This window comes from Rhinatrema bivittatum, chromosome 16 (genome assembly GCF_901001135.1).
Source record: "Rhinatrema bivittatum chromosome 16, aRhiBiv1.1, whole genome shotgun sequence".
Classification (NCBI taxonomy): Eukaryota; Metazoa; Chordata; class Amphibia; order Gymnophiona; family Rhinatrematidae; genus Rhinatrema; species Rhinatrema bivittatum.
In genome coordinates this window covers 8,963,973-8,982,291 of record NC_042630.1, presented here as the reverse complement: position 1 = coordinate 8,982,291, position 18,319 = coordinate 8,963,973, and the positions used below count along the sequence as shown (strand labels likewise).

At 42.3% G+C, this 18,319-nt stretch overlaps 1 protein-coding gene across 1 annotated transcript; it reads right to left on the bottom strand.

The window, feature by feature from the left end:
• Positions 1-15,640: 15,640 nt before the first annotated feature.
• On the bottom strand, positions 15,641-16,591 carry LOC115078558 (olfactory receptor 4S2-like). The gene has a single exon (XM_029581484.1). The coding sequence runs from the start codon at positions 16,589-16,591 to the stop codon at positions 15,641-15,643; it is 951 nt and encodes a 316-aa protein (XP_029437344.1).
• Between the last annotated feature and the right edge of the window lie 1,728 nt (positions 16,592-18,319).

Genomic DNA, 18,319 nt, shown 5'->3' with positions numbered 1-18,319 from the left:
TTTACAGTGTTGTTAAATAACTGTCTATAGACACGTATCCAATTTTATTAAAAATAAAAATTGAAGTTTGTGATAACAGTTAAAATTTAATTTAATAAATAATTTTTATTAAAAATTAAAATCAGAGATTATAAGACCGATGATTGGACCAATTGGCCATAAGAAGTTTCTGTTAATTCAGATCTCCTGCCAATACTGAGGTCTTATCTCTATATAAAAATCTCTATATAAAAACTATTGCCACAGCACTATTTATTGTTAATAGAGACAAACCTCATTTATTTATTCACTTTGTAGCCCATGCTGATTCACATAGCTAGTTAATTTTTCATTTAGAGTGTATACTAGTTATATCCCTAATTTTGTTGTTTATTAATTGATGATGCACTTGATGTTATTGCTTATTATGTCAGATGACTAATTCGGATCAGCCCCTTTGTACAAGTTCGTTTATAAAGCTTCATTTTTGTATGGGGGCTCTTCAGTTATTTATTAACTCTCTCATATAAAAGAGTGATACAGATGTGCTTTAGCAGTCACTTGCCTAATCCATTCTAAAGCACTACTTATTAAAACATGAATAACATTATTTTTTATTATTAACGCTTTATCATAACTGCTAAGAAATTTCCAAGAAGCAGGCATCTTTCATCCAAAAGTCAAATCAAGATTTTGGCATATAGATGATTAATTGTGTTTAATTTTCCTTAAACCTTTAATCAGAGAAGACAAATTGCTCACAATCTGTAGAAAATGCATGTAAAATGGGAATAATCCTTAGAACGCGGATGGTATCTATTTACAAGCCAAATAACAAATCTAATTTTTTTTTAATTTATATTTTATTACATTTTAAGCATATCATGACATAAACTGTCAATTACAATACAGATATTTATTTATTTATTTATTTATTTATTTAACGTTTCTTTTATACCGATGACCGTTCGCACATCGCATCGGTTTACAATGAACACAAAACCATTGGGAGAGGCCCTTACATAAAACAGATAATATATTGAACTAGGTCACAAATAATTAAACTTGGGGAGGAGCCCTTACATCAAAACTATTTACAACAAAACTATGTACAAACATTAGTGCACAGTACCAAATCGACAGGCATAAAGGCGTTCATATCAGGATATCAGAGTAACATTCGGAGGGGGGATTTAAGATATCTAAGTTAAAGCAATATCAAAATAAAATAATTAATCTTTTACATGAAAAACACCATTATCCCATAGATATCCTATTTACTATGTAATAAGCAGTAATCCATCTCCTTATATGAGCTTTTCAAGTAATAGAGTCTCTAATTTAACAAGAAACTTTAGCTACTGTATTTTTATTTTGGAAGAGCAAGAAAAAAGATCTACACACGAACATCACTCATAAGGAGTTTTTTAGATTCCAAAATCGATTTTAAATCCTCTGGTTCAAAATAAACATATCTATCATTATTGACCTTTACTAAACATTTACCAGGGTATCAGACTACCATTTGAACTCCTACTTGCTCTGCTAATGATTTCATCTCCAGGAACTGTTTCCTTCTGGATTGTGTTGCTTTTGCTATATCTGAGAAAATCCAAATTTGATGGTTATAACATTTCTCAGTTGGTTTATAGACTTTCATTTTTTATGTGGGATGTTATTTATTAACTCTGTCATGTAAAAGAGAGATACAGATGTGCTTTAGGAATTAATTGTCTAATCCATTCTAAAGTGCTAGTTATTATTAAAATATTAATATCATTGTTAGTTTTGCTTTAAACACGTTATCATAACTGCAAACTGTAAGAAGCCAGAGGTTTCCAAAAGTCAAATCAGGATTTTTGCATATAAATGATTAATTGTGCTTAATTTTCCTTAAACATTTAATCAGAGAAGATCAATTGCTCGCAATCTGTACAAAAATGCATGTAAAATGGGGATAAGTCTTAGAACACGGGAGATCTCTATTTACAAGCCAAATAAATCTAATTTAAATATTGAGGCTTTTTTGAGAGAAAACAATCGTTTTACCTTTTTCTCCCTCTCTTTTTCTTCCATTTTCTCACACTTTTTTTTTTATTTCTTTCGTGTTTTGTCACCGCTTTCTTTCTCCTTTCTGACACCCGTTTGTCTCATTCTTCACCTTAAGACAACTGCACCCACGATTCCTGATCCCAGCTAACACCGATCTTTGTGCCATCCGTTCAGACTGCAAAAGCAATTGCAGTTCTTATCTGCCTTCTAACTCTTCTCATTTAAAGCTGATGCTCTACTACTCATCTGCAAGTTATGTGAACTGCGATCTCGCTCCCTTCCATTTGTATTAAAGACAGAGTTGGGGAGAGAGGCAGGAGAGGAATATAAATGTATAAGTGCAGGGCAGCCTGCTAGTTAGGCATCACAGTCTCTCTCTTATCCTGCACCTGAGTGCATATTATTTCACTCTTCCCAGGATATCACTGTGAGAGAAGTACGACACTGACACTAATATTAAATGACTGGAAATTACCAGAGAGTTAAATAATAGGAATAGAGAGAGATACTTACAACATATTGGGAGAGATTATCTCTTGAAATGACTCTTCACTTCCAAATTATAAACGGATTACTGGCGAATAAGTAGCATCTGCCTCATAGGATTTGCTGAAAGCCACAGGCTGAACGTTTGAGAGACTAACGCTCTCTCTTCGCTTTCTCCTGTAAGAAGCACAGTTAAATACTTAAACAGTTTGGGACTCTTGGGATAAAAATCCTTGGAGGATCTTAAAAGAAAGTGCAGCTTACTGACTGTCATTTCCACTTTTCGCCGATAGCTGTGGAAAAACAAATCGTTTTCAATCTGTAGAGTCTTCATGAAAACAATTCTGGATACGTAATGCATCCAAGTCAATTACCCAATGACATTTTCTTACTATTTACATTCAAAATGTCTTTTCTTTCAAAGTCAGGAATGGTTTAATTAATTCGGAGACAAGGCATACCTAGTCCTTCATAATGCACCAGCACTGCAAACAAAATCCATTCTTTATCTCTAGCTGGTGATATTCATTCATTGCATGCTGTATTCTGCTCCGTACCATCTCGTCCCTTTGGAAACTTTTATGCTTTACAAGCGCCACAAATAAAGTGCCAGGTCACTCACCCTAGAACAGGCTGCATTCATATTTCTACCATATTTCTTTATTTTGAATCTACCAGAAATCCTTTTTCGGACATTAAACCAGAGCTGAGAGAATTTGCTTTGCCCTGTCTCTCTGTACAGAAAGATTGATAACTTTCCATGGGAGGGGTGAATCGGGGTGACATCTGGGCTTGCACTTTTGGGGGCCCCATCATGAACAACACTATAATCTTAGCACTCCCTCACCCTCCTAAGGGCACACTTGTGGATATTTGTGAAGTTTGTAGAGGAGTGAATTGCTGGGGTTCCAGCACACACCTGCCAAATTCAGATCTGATTGATGCAAAGCAGAGGCTTCTGATATCTGTTCCACCAGAAGGCACCAGCCGTGCACATGTTATAAAATCCAGGGTTGGCACGCACAATGAGGTGCACAAGCCCTTCTGGAGTCCCTTGGGGAGTCCTGCTGGCTTTCCCCATTCCCTCCAAGGCCAATCTGAAATTGGAGCAGCCTCGGAGGGAACTTTCCTTCCGTCCCTCCCCCCACCTTCTCCTCCCTTCCCCTACCTAACCCGCCCCCTCAGCCCTACCTACAACCCCCCCTAATCTTTATTTTATAAGTTGCGCCTGCCTCCGGGCAGGCGTAGGTTGCACTCGTTGGCCAACTGCCAGGGTGTGATCCCCAACACAGCAGCAAAGGCCGCTGTGCCGGAGGCTTCAACTCTGCATGAAATGCCTTCATTGTTGTGTTCCGCGGCCACAGACAGCCACAGCACGGCCCCCTACCTGAATGCTGATGGCGGGCCACCACGGCAGCGACGGGGGAGGCGGCTGAATCGGGTGCCCTTCGTTCCCGTGCATCGGTGCGGGCCTCCAGGGTACCGCCGAGTTGGGACCTGTCCCTGCTCCTCCCTGGCGGCGTCAGGCAGCCTTCCTCCGCGGTCGGGAATCCAAGATGGCTGCCGCCATCTTAGGCACGGGGCCGCGCTTCCTCACTAGATTTAAAGGGACCTCGTCCCGTTAAGACCCTGCACCTGTGTTCAATGAGCCAGAGCAGAGGAAGTATATAAGGAGACTTCCTCTGCTCATTCCTTGACTTGGCAACACTTTGGTTAGTCAAGTCTGCTTGCTTCGGTGAGTCTTCTTGTGTTTTGGACCCTTGCTTCTTGGTTCCTGTCTCGTCTCAGTGATTCCTGGTTCCTGACTTCGGACTGGCAAGCGGTGATTCCTGGTGTGTGACTTCAGACTGGCAAGCAGTGACTCCTGTTGTGTGACTTCGGACTGGCAAGCGGCGATCCTTTGGTGTGTGACCTCAGACTGGTAAGCGATGACCCTCTGGCACTTGACCTTGGACTTCTTCTGGACCATCATCTCCAAGGGCTCGCCTAAGCCCCAGCGGCCTGGGTCCCTACGGGCTCCTCCCGGGGGGACCGCAGGCTTCCAGGGGTGAAGCTCCAGTTAGCCCTTGCACTAATATCACGACTCCTTGACCTCTCAAAGGTCCACCTAAGTCCCAGCGGTGTGGGTCCCTATGGGCTCCTCCCGGGGGGGGGGGGGGGGGACCGCGGGCTTCCAGTGGCGAAGACACAGTTCCTCTCCTCGATGTCACAACTCTTCGTCTGCCTCCACGGTCGCCTCAGTCTCCAGTGCCGAGGGTCAGCCGGTAGCATCTTCTGTACCGCCTTGCCACCCGATGGGAGAACCTACGGATCCACCTCCTAAGGTATTCCATCCTCCCGTCGGCCCAAGGGTTCACAAGCCTGAGCATAACATTCATTGTATGCAAATCTATCTCATGCATATTGATTGTGCTTATTCTGAAAACCTGGACTGTTTGTGGCCCTCGAAGACTGGAGTTCACAATCTCTGATCTAGTATCTCAGCCCCTAACATAGTTCATATGAAATAAAGCTTCAATATCAATTCAGCCCATTTCAAAGTACCGTGGACATTTTTTGTACTGATCCATTCCAGAGGAAACCAAAAACTATACAGTCATCCTCACCTGCAGCCAGATAAACAGCAGGTGCTTTTCAGCACGTACACCTCTGGGTGACCTTCCATTACATCAGAGCACATTAACCCTTTATCTTACAGTTAATAAATTACATTAATATTTATTAGAGATGTGAATCATGTGATCGATCATCTTAACGATCGATTTTGGCTGGGGGGGGAGGGAATCGGATCGTCGCGGTTTTGTTTTTTTTAAAATCGTGTAAATCGTGTAAATCATAAACCGGCACACTAAAACAACCCTAAAACCCACCCCGACCCTTTAAAATAAATCCCCCACCCTCCCGAACCCCCCCAAAATGTCTTAAATTACCTGGGGTCCAGTGGGGGGGTCCCGGTGTGATCTTCCACTCTCGGGCCACGGGTGCATTAATAGAAATGGCGCCGGCGCTACCTTTGCCCATACGGCCGGCGCCATTTTGCAATACGGCAATAAGATTCGAGTGCAGGAGGTCGCTCCCGGACCCCCGCTGGACTTTTGGCAAGTCTTGTGGGGGTCAGGAGGCCCCCCCAAGCTGGCCAAAAGTCCCTGGGGGTCCAGCGGGGGTCCGGGAGCAATCTCCTGCGCTCGTGACGTCGGGGGACAGGAACCAAAATGGCGCCAGCGCTACCTTTGCCCTGTCATATGACAGGGCAAAGGTAGCACTGGCGCCATTTCTATTAACGCACCCGTGGCCCGAGAGTGGAAGATCACACCGGGACCCCCCCCCCCCACTGGACCCCAGGTAATTTAAGACATTTTGGGGGAGTTTGTGAGGGTGGGGGATTTATTTTAAAGGGTCGGGGTGGGTTTTAGGGTTGTTTTAGTGTGCCGGTTTTCCCGCCCTCCCCCTTCCCCTCCCCCTTCCCCTGATTTATGATTTTTGACGATAAATCAGGAGAATTCCTAGTGTATATCGCCTCTAACGATTTTTGACGATTTAAAATATATCGGACGATATTTTAAATCGTCAAAAAACGATTCACATCCCTAATATTTATCTTTTCCACTTCTGTTCGGTTTTGGAAATTTGTCTCCGTTGGGAACCAGAAAACCCAAGCCACACCGGGTACTTTTTGCTAATATGCCTTGTCTTTCAGGCTCCCAAACACAGGTACAGGCACAGAGAGGCACACATATTAAAAGCATATACATAAGCACACATACAGGTGCGCACACGCACTCTCTCTCTCTCTCACACACACACACACACATACATGCAAACTTAGTTTAAAAGGTTTCTTGTTTTTTGTCATAATGTTTTGCCAGAAAGTCTATGAAAGAGCCAGGGATTAGCACTGAGACTCTCAGAGATAAACTGACTTCCATCCGATCATGCACAGAGAGACAGATCTGGAGATTAGAATTAAACTACTCATGGATAAAATGACTCCTTCATTTTCCCACACAGAGACAGTGACATAGCCAGGGCTTGGAATTTACACACAGGGAGACAAAGTCACTTTCTAAGGTCATAAACACACACACACACACGCACACACACACACACACACACACGCACACATATTGACAAGGTGGGCAATAGCACTGAAACAAAGGGATATGTAACTCCCCCAGGGTCATAAACAGAGAATCAGTGATAGAGCTAGGGATTATACAGTAATTTAGCTACAGGGAGATACGGTGATTTCTCTAGGGTTATACAGAGAGATAATAAGGGAACTGAGGATTAAAACTCAGATACAGGGAGATAAAATGACTTCCCCAGAGACACACAGAGAAATAATAATGATCCTGGGGAGTAGAACTAAGACACAGTGTCATAAAGGGACTTTTGCAGTCACACACAGGGGATTAGATTTAAGCATCTGTCCCAAATTAATATCTCCCATTCTATCCCATTTTTAGAATCCCCTCTTGCAACCTTGGTAGAAATCCCCTGTTATATCATAAAGGCATAAGAGGGAAATATTTATCCCATATTTTCAAAGTATGTCTGATATACAGATTATATATCTCCCCCAGAATTTGATATTTCTTCTCTACCCATGGATATGCTTGAATGGAGATGTTATCTAGAAACAATGGGGCAGATTTTAATACTTACGCGCAGGCGTACATTTGTGTGCGCAATCCGGCGCGCACAAATGTACACCCAGTTTTATAAGATGTGCGTGCAGGTGCGCGCATATTATAAAATCTGGGGTCAGCGCGCGCAAGGGGGTGCACAATAATGCACCTTGCGTGCGCCAAGCCCTTGGGGAATCCTGCTGGCTTTTCTCCGTTCCCTCCGAGGCCGCTCCGAAATCAGAGCGGCCTCAGAGGGAACTTTCCTTCCACCTCCCCCCACCTTCCCGTCCCTTCCCCTATCTAACCCGCCCCCCAGTCCTACCCAAAACCCCCCATAACCTTTATTTTATAAGTTGCGCCTGCCTCCAGGCAGGCGTAGGTTGCGCACGCCGGCCAACAGCCAGCCCGCGATCCCGGGCACAGTGGCAAATGGCCGCTGTGCCTGGAAGCTCCGGCCCCACCCCCACCCCGCCCCTGGACCGCCCCACCCTGCCCATTCCCTGCCCCTTTTTGTAAGCCCTGGGACTTACACGCTTCCCGGGGCTTTATACGCGCCGCTGGGCCTTTTGAAAATAAGCCCGGCGTGCATAGGGCTTTGAAAATCTGCCCCAATTGTTCTGTGATCGCCCATTATTTAACCACCCTCTTTGTTGCTATTCCACAAAAACTCAGAGTTGAAAAGCAGCATAATAGTTCTCAATATGTGGCATTCCTAATCCTCCCGTTCCCTTTGGCCAGTAAAGGATGTGATAGCTTACTATCGGAGGTTGATAAAGCTCAAAAATTTCTTTTGAATTTGATTGAGCATGCTATTAGGAACGTCACCTGGAAGAATCTGAAACAAATATAAGTGAGCTAAGACATTCATTTTCAACACTGCCACCCTTCCTAGCCATGAAATAGAATTGTTTGCCTATATCACCAGTTCTTTGTATATTTTCTTCAATTGCGGGCGGATTTTAAAAGCCCTGCTCGCGTAAATCCGCCCGGATTACGGAGCGGCCTCGGAGGGAACAGGCAGCGCACGCTGGGCTCGGCGCGCGCAGGTTACACAAATGTGCACCCCCTTGCGCGCGCCGACCCCGGATTTTATAAGATACGCGCGGCTACGCGAACAAAAGTACGCGCTCGCGCAAGTTTTTAAAATCTGCCCCAATGAGCGCAAGCCCCAGGATGCGTGTATGTCCCAGGGCTTGAAAAAAGGGGTGGGGTGTGGGCGGGCCAGGGCAGGTGGGGGTGTGGCCAGAGGCTTTCGTGGGGCCACTCGACCGGCGCACGCAACCTACACCTGCTCGGAGGCAGGCGCAACTTGTAAAACAAAGGTATGGGGGGGTTTAGGTAGGGCTAGGGGGTGGGTTAGGGAGGGGAAGGGAGGGGAAGGTGGGGGGGGGGCGGTAGGAATGTTCCCTCTGAGGCTGCTCTGATTTCAGAGCGGCCTCAGAGGGAACAGGGAAATCCATTGGGGCTCCCCTAGGGCTCGGCGCATGCAAGGTGCACAAGTGTGCACCCCCTTGCACGCGCCAACCCCATGTGCACCCCCTTGAACGCGCCAACCCCATGTGCGCGCACATGTTATAAAATCGGGCATACATTTGTGTGCGCCGGGTTGCACGCACAAATGTACGCCCATGCGTACCTCTTAAAATCCGGCCCAATGGGTTCGTCCAGCCACAACAATGAAGAACTGGAGATGCCAGAACTCTTTCGCTTGGATGATCCAGATCTGGATCATAAAGATTCTAAGTCCCAGAGGCAACACCGACAGAACAAATACAGTTATGCTGCTAATTTAGAGGCAACCAAAGAGGAAACGTTGTAGTCAGGGGAACAAAAGCAACCCACCCAGAATGTCTTACCTGGCCCCTTTGAGTCGGAAAAGTGGGTGACCCAGGGAACTTCAGGCAGGACCAGAGGGAGGAGTAGTCCTTTAAATGGGCCTGGGAACATATACAGAGGGTGGATGGAAAGCTAGTCCCTGGAGTGCAGGTTACAGACCTTATTCCTCCTTATTTTGTGATGAAAGGGGACTTACTTTACCAAGTTACTAAGGGAAGTGTGGAGGGGGAATTGACAGAACAACTCTTATTTATCAAACCATATCACCAGAAAGTCATGCAATTAGAACACAGCCAACGTCTAAGGGGTCACCTGGGGGAGAAAAAGACCTGAGAGAAAATATTGGGAAGACTTCTATTGGCCAGGAATACATAAACAGGACCAGTTGTATTGCCAATCCTGCCCTACCTGCCAACTCAGAAAGCCTGCTGGCATATGGGCAGCACCTCTCATAGCAATGACCATAATCAAGACTGCTTTTGAAAGGGCGGGCATTGACCTTGTGGGGCCTCTATAGAAATCTTTGGCCCTCAAATGTTTATTGCATTGGGTACCCCAACTGCAACAATCTCTCAGTACGAGCAACCATTTTGATTGCGCTTCTTCTTGATTATTTTGCTGAGGTGCTTATTTCAATGATGAAGTTTATTTTATCAGGTGCGCATTGCTAAAAATAAATATACACATGATTTTCTCCATTTCAAGCATTACATTCAAAAGTCAGGATGATACTAAGGAGGAAGACACACATATATTTTAATGTTTCTCCTGAGCCCTTGACTGCAAGCTAAATTTTCCATGTTAAAAAAACATGTGTTGGAATTTATATACTTTGGGTGATATTGTGTACATTTTTGTTAGGATGTGGATTTTGGACACCCTGATCTCCTTACCACATCAGATGCTATTCTTGCATACCCAAAACATATGCCCAACCGCAAGCAAAGCCATGCACTTGCCTGGTTGCGCCTTATTGCACTAGCCCAGGGGTCGGGAACCCATGGCTCGCGAGCCAGATATGGCTCTTTTGAGGGCTGCATCTGGCTCGCAGACACGTGTCGCCATACTTCGCGGTTCCCCGCTGACCCAGCTGCTCCCCGGTCCTCTGCCGCCCGGGCTTAAAATGCTGTCAGCCCGGGCGGAACGCGGCAGGACAGCTGGAGTCAGCAGCACCGGCGTGCTCTCTTCTCCTCCCCCCCCCCCCCCGCGGCCCGGAAGAGGAAGTGGAGAGCATCGGGTGCCTGCGCGGGAAGAAGAGACCACACTAGCGTGGTCTCTTCTTCCGCGCAGGCACCCGATGCTCACCACTTCCTCTTCCGGGCCGCGGGGGGGAGGAGAAGAGAGCACGCCGACTGGAGTCATCCGGGTGCCTGCGCGGGAGTCATCGGGTGTCAGCCGGGTGCCAGCGCTGGAGTCATCGGGTGCCTGCGCGGGTCTTCCCGCGCAGGCACCCGATGCTCTCCACTTCCTCTTCCGGGCCGCGGGAAGAAGAGAGCACGCCGGTGCTCTCTTCTTCCCGCGGCCCGGAAGAGGAAGTGGAGAGCATCGGGTGCCTGCGCGGGAAGAAGACTGCAGCGCGGCTCGGAGGAAAATGAAAATCTTCAACCGCGGCCGATGGGACTCCGCCTTCGCCTCCGCGAGGGCTGAAAATGAAGGAGGTTAGCGTTGGGAGGTGGCTGCTGCTGCCGCGAGTTCCCGGGGGAGGGGGAGAGAGAGAGTGAATGAGCGAGCAAGCATGTGTCTGTGAGATCCTGTGTGTGTATGTGTGTGAGTGAGATTGCATGTATGTGAATGATTGAGAGCCTGTATATGTGAAAGAGAGTATGTCTGTGATTGAGATCCTGCCTGTGAGAGAGAGAGCATGAATGTAAGTTTACCATTGGGAACCTGTATGTGTAAGTTTGTAATTGAAAACCTGTTTGTTTGAAAGAGTATGTGTGTATGATTGAGATCCTTTGTGTGTGAGAGAGATCATGTGTATGTATGATTAAGAGCCTGTGTGTATAAGTAAGAGAGAGATCATGTGTGTCTGTGTCTGATTGAGAGCTGGTTTAGGTGATGGAGCATGTGAGTATGTGATTGAGAGCCTGTGTTTAAATGAGAGAGAGAGACCATGTGTGTCTGTGTGATTGAGAGCTGATTTAGGTGAGGGAGCATGTGAGTATGTGATTGAGAGCCTGTGTTTAAATGAGAGAGAGAGACCATGTGTGTCTGTGTGTGATTGAGAGCTGATTTAGGTGAGGGAGCATGTGAGTATGTGATTGAGAGCCTGTGTGTAAATGAGAGAAAGAGAGGACATGTTTGTAAGCATGTGAATGAGAGTCTGTGTGTGAGAGAAAAAGACAGCATGTATTTATGTGATTGAAAGCCTGTGTGTGTGTAAGCGTGAAAAGATAGACAGCATGTGTGTAAATGTGTAATTAAGAGCCTATATAAGTGAGAGAGAAAAAACATTTGTATATGTGAGTGACTGAGAGCATGTGTGTATAGGTGTGTCATTGAGAGCCAGTGTGAGAGAGAGCGCTGGTATGTGACTGAGAGAGGAGAAAGTTCCAAGCAAACCACCCCACCTCCTGCTAATTCAGAACAATCTCAGGACACCTGGATATCAAACGTTCCCAGGTATGCAGAGCAAAAAATTTTTTGTATCCTTATTATTTTTCATTACTGGATCTTTGTGTCTGCTATTTTGAAATATTTTGTTGGTATCTGGAAATGTTTTATATGAGTTTTTAATTATTGGATATTCCACTCATCAGCTGTTTCGAAATATGTTCTTTTTGTTAGTACAGTTTTACTGCTGATGATTTTATATTTCTTGATTTGTTTTATAAGGATGTGTGATGTTTCTTTTTTCCTTTGTTACACTGCATACAGAGACTCTGGCTTGTTGCAGTTTCCAATTCAGTTTTTGTCTGCATGCTTCTTGTTATGCGTTTTGGTCTCTTTATTCTATGTTAGGTGAGGGACAGCACGTGATTCAGGTGAGGTTTTCTGCTGGCGTGTAGTTTCTGTGTAGGACTCTATAGCAGCCTGACTTGGTCCGTTTTCCTAATAGGAGATGTATTGGTGTCTTAAGGCCTGGTGTAATATTTTCAGAGACTTATTGTACTTTAAAAGTGTGATCTTACATAAAATGCACACATTTACTTGTATTTAGTTTTAAACATATTGTATGGCTCTCATGGAATTACATTTTAAAATATGTGGCGTTTATGGCTCTCTCAGCCAAAAAGGTTCCTGACCCCTGCACTAGCCCCTCAAAGGAGCTGCAGGGATCAAAGGTGGGATCTGCAAAAGGAAATGCAAAAATTCATAGTGCTGCATTACTTATCAATACCAGGTCTTCTTCTTTAATACTTATTATCACGTCATGTGACTTTAAACACACCCAGGTTATAAAATATTACTGACAATGAGTACATTGATGTGTCTTTCAATGGACACAGAATATAATTTCAGCTAGAGCAAAGAAATGATTGCAGTAAGCTGCCTGACCATATGATGGCACTATTAACCACTGATGTCAGAACCGGTGTCTCTGGAAGGAGGCTTTGCAATATAAAGAGCCAGACAAGCCATCTCAGAATTTCACAATTTCTAGCTAAATGCATGGAGCCAAAATGTCAGACCCTTGACTCCATAAGTTCAGCACATTGCCCCCACCCCTAGGCTAAGTGATACAGTTATTCTCCAGAACAACATTTCTTATCTGCTGTTGTTTTATTCTATCCATCTATGGACACTCTCTCTCTCTCCAAATTAAAACCCAAACCATTTTAAAGTGAATGGGGATTCCAATCCCTGGAGAGATTTCCTGCAGCCGCTCCCGCCGCAGTCTGGAGATCAGCACCACGGACAGCAAGTTGTGAGGCGATCAGGCTACGGGAAACTCTTACATCGGAAACGCACCCAGCAGCCAGAAGACTGCAGAATATTTTCACCATCTTAAAGTTTCTTGTATTTCTCTCATAATTTATGGAACACAGGTGAGAAAGAATCAGTAAAAGGGACTGTACAGACTCAGTAATGTGTTGTTTTTTTTTAAATTTTTTGTCATGTTGCTCAGGTATTTTATTCTTATTTTATAAGATCTTTTATACTTTCTTATTTGATTTGTATTATTTCAGTTTTATATTTTTTTGTTTTAATTCATGTTATTATTTTCCTTGTTGCCTATAACCCACCAAGTTCTGGTTAAAAATCAGTTAAATAAATAAGCAAACCTTAAAAAGTAATAATGATCCTGCCTAATTTTTAAATTATTACTCATTTATTTTCTGCCTTTCCTAACACATCAAAGCAGATTACATACAGGTATTGTGAGTATGCAGATGTTAAATTCTATTTTAATAAAATGTTAAATCCAGCACTAAAAATGAACCCTACCCCTCAGTTCCTTATCACATAAAGAATGACATCACCGTGAGTGGCTGTTCTAACTAGTCAGCAGGAGGTGGAAGCTTCATATATTACTTGTGTTTTACTTTTCCCAGCTCAGGTTGGAAAAGTGCAGTCCTCCATTCTAAGCCATTGAAGGGTTTTTCAAATCCATTAAATAATTAATGATTTACCTCATAAAACATATATTAGGAGTAGTATCTTCATAATAAATTGATTTTGTCAGATTTAATGAAAAAAGGTGCAGATGCACAAACCATAGCAATAAAACAAATAATAAAATGGTCCTGTTCAGAAAGTTTGTACACCCTTAGTTCTTAATATCATGTATTGTCTCCTTTTGCATAAGAACACGCCATACTGGGTCAGACCAAGGGTCCATCAAGCCCAGCATCCTGTTTCCAACAGTGGCCAATCCAGGCCATAAGAACCTGGCAAGTACCCAAACACTAAGTAGATCCTATGCTACTGTTGCTAGTAATAGCAGTGACTATTTTCTAAGTCAACTTAATTAATAGCAGGTAATGGACTTCTCCTCCAAGAACTTATCTAATCCTTTTTTAAACAAAGCTACACTAACTGCACTAACCACATCCTCTGGCAACAAATTCCAGAGTTTAATTGTGAGTTGAGTGAAAAAGAACTTTCTCCGATTAGTTTTAAATGTGCCACATGCTAACTTCAAGGAGTGCCCCCTAGTCTTTCTATTATCTGAAAGAGTAAATAACTGATTCACACTAACCTGTTCTAGACCTCTCATGATTTTAAACATCTCTATCATATCCCCCCTCAGCAATCTCTTCTCCAAGCTGAAAAGTCCGATTTTCTGGTCTCAGAAGGTCTTCCTGCAATTTATCACAATCTGCTTGTGATTTAACTATTCTGAACAATTTTGTATCATCTGCAAATTTAATACCCTCACTTGTTGTATTTCTTTCCAGATCATTTACAAATATATTGAAAAGTATGGGTCCCAATACAGATCTCTGAGGCACTCCACTGTCCACTCCCTTCCACTGAGAAAATTGTCCATTTAATCCTATTCTTTGTTTCCTGTTTTTTAGCCAGTTTGTGATCAATGATGGCTTGCAGTCTTTTGTGATAGTTGACACGGTGGACTCATTGAGTCTTGATCTAAGATGAGTTTTTAAATGCACTAACAAAAAATAAAAAGAAGACTAATGCCAAATGATTATATATAAGACAATGAAGGTCAATTTTGACTGGTAGTGTCTAGTATGATGGCTTTGTTAAAATATTTTGTGGGTTATGTTGAGTTTTTGTGGGAAGTTGTTGTTTATAGTTTACCTACCCTTCATTGCCATCTTAACCTGTATGTGTCAACTTCAGTGTATATTATCAGCCCAAACATTCAAGGATATGCAAACTTTTGAACAGGACCATTTTATTATTTCCTTTATTGCTATAGTTTGTTTAATGATTGTACTATTCTGTGATGATAATAGTTTAATTTGAAACACATTAAAAATAACATATGTGTTTTGTCTGATCAGTTATGTTTTCTTAAAATGCTCACATCTTACAAATTCTGCCAGGGGTATGTAAACTTATGATCACAGCTGTATATACCTGTTAAATTCCTCCAGCCTCCTCCTCTCTTCACACACATACAATTACACACACATTCTCTCAAGCACCAGACACTTACTCCAGCCATACACCCCCCACATTCTACTATTTCTCCCCCTCTTCACACACACACACACACACACATACATGCTCCACATTCATGTTCTCTCTAACACTCTTTCTCTGTATCCTTTTCTATATAGTTTCTTACATTATTTCTCATTCACACTCCTGCCATTCACTCATTTAACCAAACATATCTATTAACAGTATACAAAAAATATATATCCAAATAGAACTTCACTATAAAGCATTCTTAATATCTCGCACACAACACTCACCTTTTATAACAAAACACACACCTCTCCCATTTAATTTTTCTAAAACAACCTCCCCTTCATTTACTACATTATATGTTTTCTTTTGAAATATCAACAGGTATCAGCTAGTAAGCATATATTTAAATAAATCAGAATAGATTCTGTGGTTCATGTTGCAAGATATATAGTCCCATGTCTACTACAGCTTTCAATGGAAATTCTATAAAAAATAAAGTATTTAAAGGAAAAAGTCATGAGAACTTTACACAGTGAATTCAATAACAGACATTTATCAATCAGTGAGAGAAGATAGTTTAGAAGATGGTGTTTTTTTTACAAGATAAGAAATTAGTTTTTGTGTATCTCTGGAAAGGAGACTTTCTTATCTCTCAGTCTCAGCATGCCTTTCTTCACCTCATCATTTCTTAGAGTGTATATGATGGGATTTAACAAAGGGGTGAAAATGGTGTAAAACACAGAGAACAATTTGTCAGTGGAAAATGTCACCAAGGGTCTCATGTAAATGAAGACACAGGGGCCAAAAGCTATAATGACTACCAGAAGGTGGGCAGCACAGGTAGAGAACGCTTTTCTTCTTCCCTCTGCTGAGCGAATTTTTAAGATAGTGGAGATGATATATATGTAAGATATGAGTAACACTAAGAACCCACCTAGGGCTAGTGATCCACTGTTGGCCATAGACACGGTTTCACTGATGAAGATACCAGAGCAAGCCAACAAAGATAAGGGGCGGAGTTCACAAACGAAATGATTTATCTCATTAGGACCACAGAATGATAACTGAAATGTAGGTAATGCCTGGGTGAAGCCATGAAGGAAACCACCTACCCATGAAGAGATGATCATATAGAGACATGTTCTTCTGCTTATAATGGTGGTATAACGTAAAGGATTGCAAATGGCAACATAGCGGTCATAAGCCATTAAGGTCAAGTTAAATACTTCTGCTCCTGAAAATAAGTGGAAGAAAAACAACTGAGCAATGCAATCCCTGAAAGAGATGGTTTTGCTCTGTGAGAGGAAGTTTACAAGGGCTTTGGGGACAGTGACTGTTGAAAAGCATAAATCTAAAAAGGACAGATTGCTGAGGAAGAAGTACATTGGAGAGTGCAGATTTGAGTGCACATATACGGTTACCATGATGAGAACATTCCCAGCTATGGTGAACAAGTAGACAATTAGAAACACCACAAAGAATACTATCTGTAACTCTGGAGTGTTGGAAAGTCCTAGAAGGATGAATTCTGTGACTCCACTTTTATTCCTGACTGCCATCATCAAATTATACCTAAACAGAAACACAAGAGGCAAGGAATAAATGAACTGAGATAGATGAAAAGAGAAGAGCAATAACATTTAATATTCTGTAGCAGGCATTTATGGCACCAGACAGCCTTGGTCTGTCTTGCTCAGTCTTTTTCTATGTGAGGAAGACTCATTCATTAGCTCATCTGAACCTGCTGAATGGTTTCTGTTGCCCATATTCTTATAGACAACTCACAGTCCTACCTCAATTGCCCCTGAGAGCACAAAATCCATGAGTTGGATTACTGTTTCATACGATACTTTATTTAATTTTAAATTAACCTTTAAAACATGGTTTGTTGGTTGATAAATGCCATCTATCCAATCTATTATATAACTGATCCCCCTACCCATCTCCCACCCTCCAGGGCAAGCTGTATAAAGTGATCTTGAGATTTCTGACTAAAGGTCTTTCCATCTGTAGCCAATTTAAAAAATCCTTCCTGACTCCATATCTCTACAAATCCTTGGATTGGGTCTTTTCCCAAATGAAGTCTCTTCACATTTTGCTACCCACTGATCCACTTTCTCCTTATTAATAACAAAGTCTGTAGTTTCCTTTGGATACTATTTAGTATTTAATCATCTGACCATAACAATCTGTAACATGTTTTATATTCTCAACTCACTTCCAATGAAGAATTTCTGTCTTCTGAAAATGATATGTTTCACCTCAGCGTGAGTCTAAAAGTAAAGAATCAAGTTAGTGATTTAATAACCAGGGAGTGAAAATATTAAATCTAGTCAAGAAGCCCTGAAATCCACACTAAGGACTGTGTGTTCAAAATATCGGCATAAAATGAGGAGACAAACACTCCACTACATCTAGAGGGATTCATGTATTGTCCTTTTATTTGATATATTGGTTATTGATTGATGATGCCCTTGAAGTCATTGCTTATTATATAAGATGATTAATACTGATCAGCTCCTCTGTATGTTTATAAAGCTTCATTTTTGTTTGGGGGCTTTTCAATTATTTGTTAACTGTCATGTAAAAGAGTGATACAGATGTGCTTTAGCAGTCACTTGACAAATCCATTCTAAAGCGCTACTGATTAAAATATTAATATCATTATCTTTATTTTTATTATTAACATGTTACCATAACTGCTAACTGCATGAAGCCAGAGGTTTTCAATAATCAGGCATCTTTCATTCAAAAGTCAATTCATTGTTTTGGAATATCAATTATTTAATTATGCTTAGTTTTCTGACATCAGGATAAGCAGAGAATATGTTAAGAAAATTTAAAGCTTCCTTTTAACCAGAAATGAAACATTTAATCAAAGAAGATTCATTGCTCGCAATGGCTATTGGGTAGAAAATGCATGTAAAAAGCGGATAAATGTTAGAACAATGTTAGTATCAGTTTACAGGGGAAATGGTAGCATTTTAGTGTTGATGGTGTTTTCTATTTAAAAATATCCTTTTATGAGAAAATAAAAATCTCTTTACCTGTCTCTCCTCTCTTTTACTTTCCCTTTGTCTCACACTTTTCCTCTCATGTTTTCTGACCGCTTGCTTTTTTTTTCTGTGTTTCTCTTTCTGACACCCACCTGTTTCAGTTTCACCACAGGGCATCCCTGACCCAGCTAACACATCCATTCAGACTGCGATTACAATTACAGCAGTCATCTGCCTACTCTTTCTTCTCATTTAAAGCTTCAGGTCTACTATTCCAGGTTTAGTCAGCCTTGA

Bases quoted from the DNA above. Each gene is read 5' to 3' on its own strand.
- LOC115078558 (XM_029581484.1), bottom strand. From the start codon at position 16,591: ATGATGGCAGTCAGGAATAAAAGTGGAGTCACAGAATTCATCCTTCTA.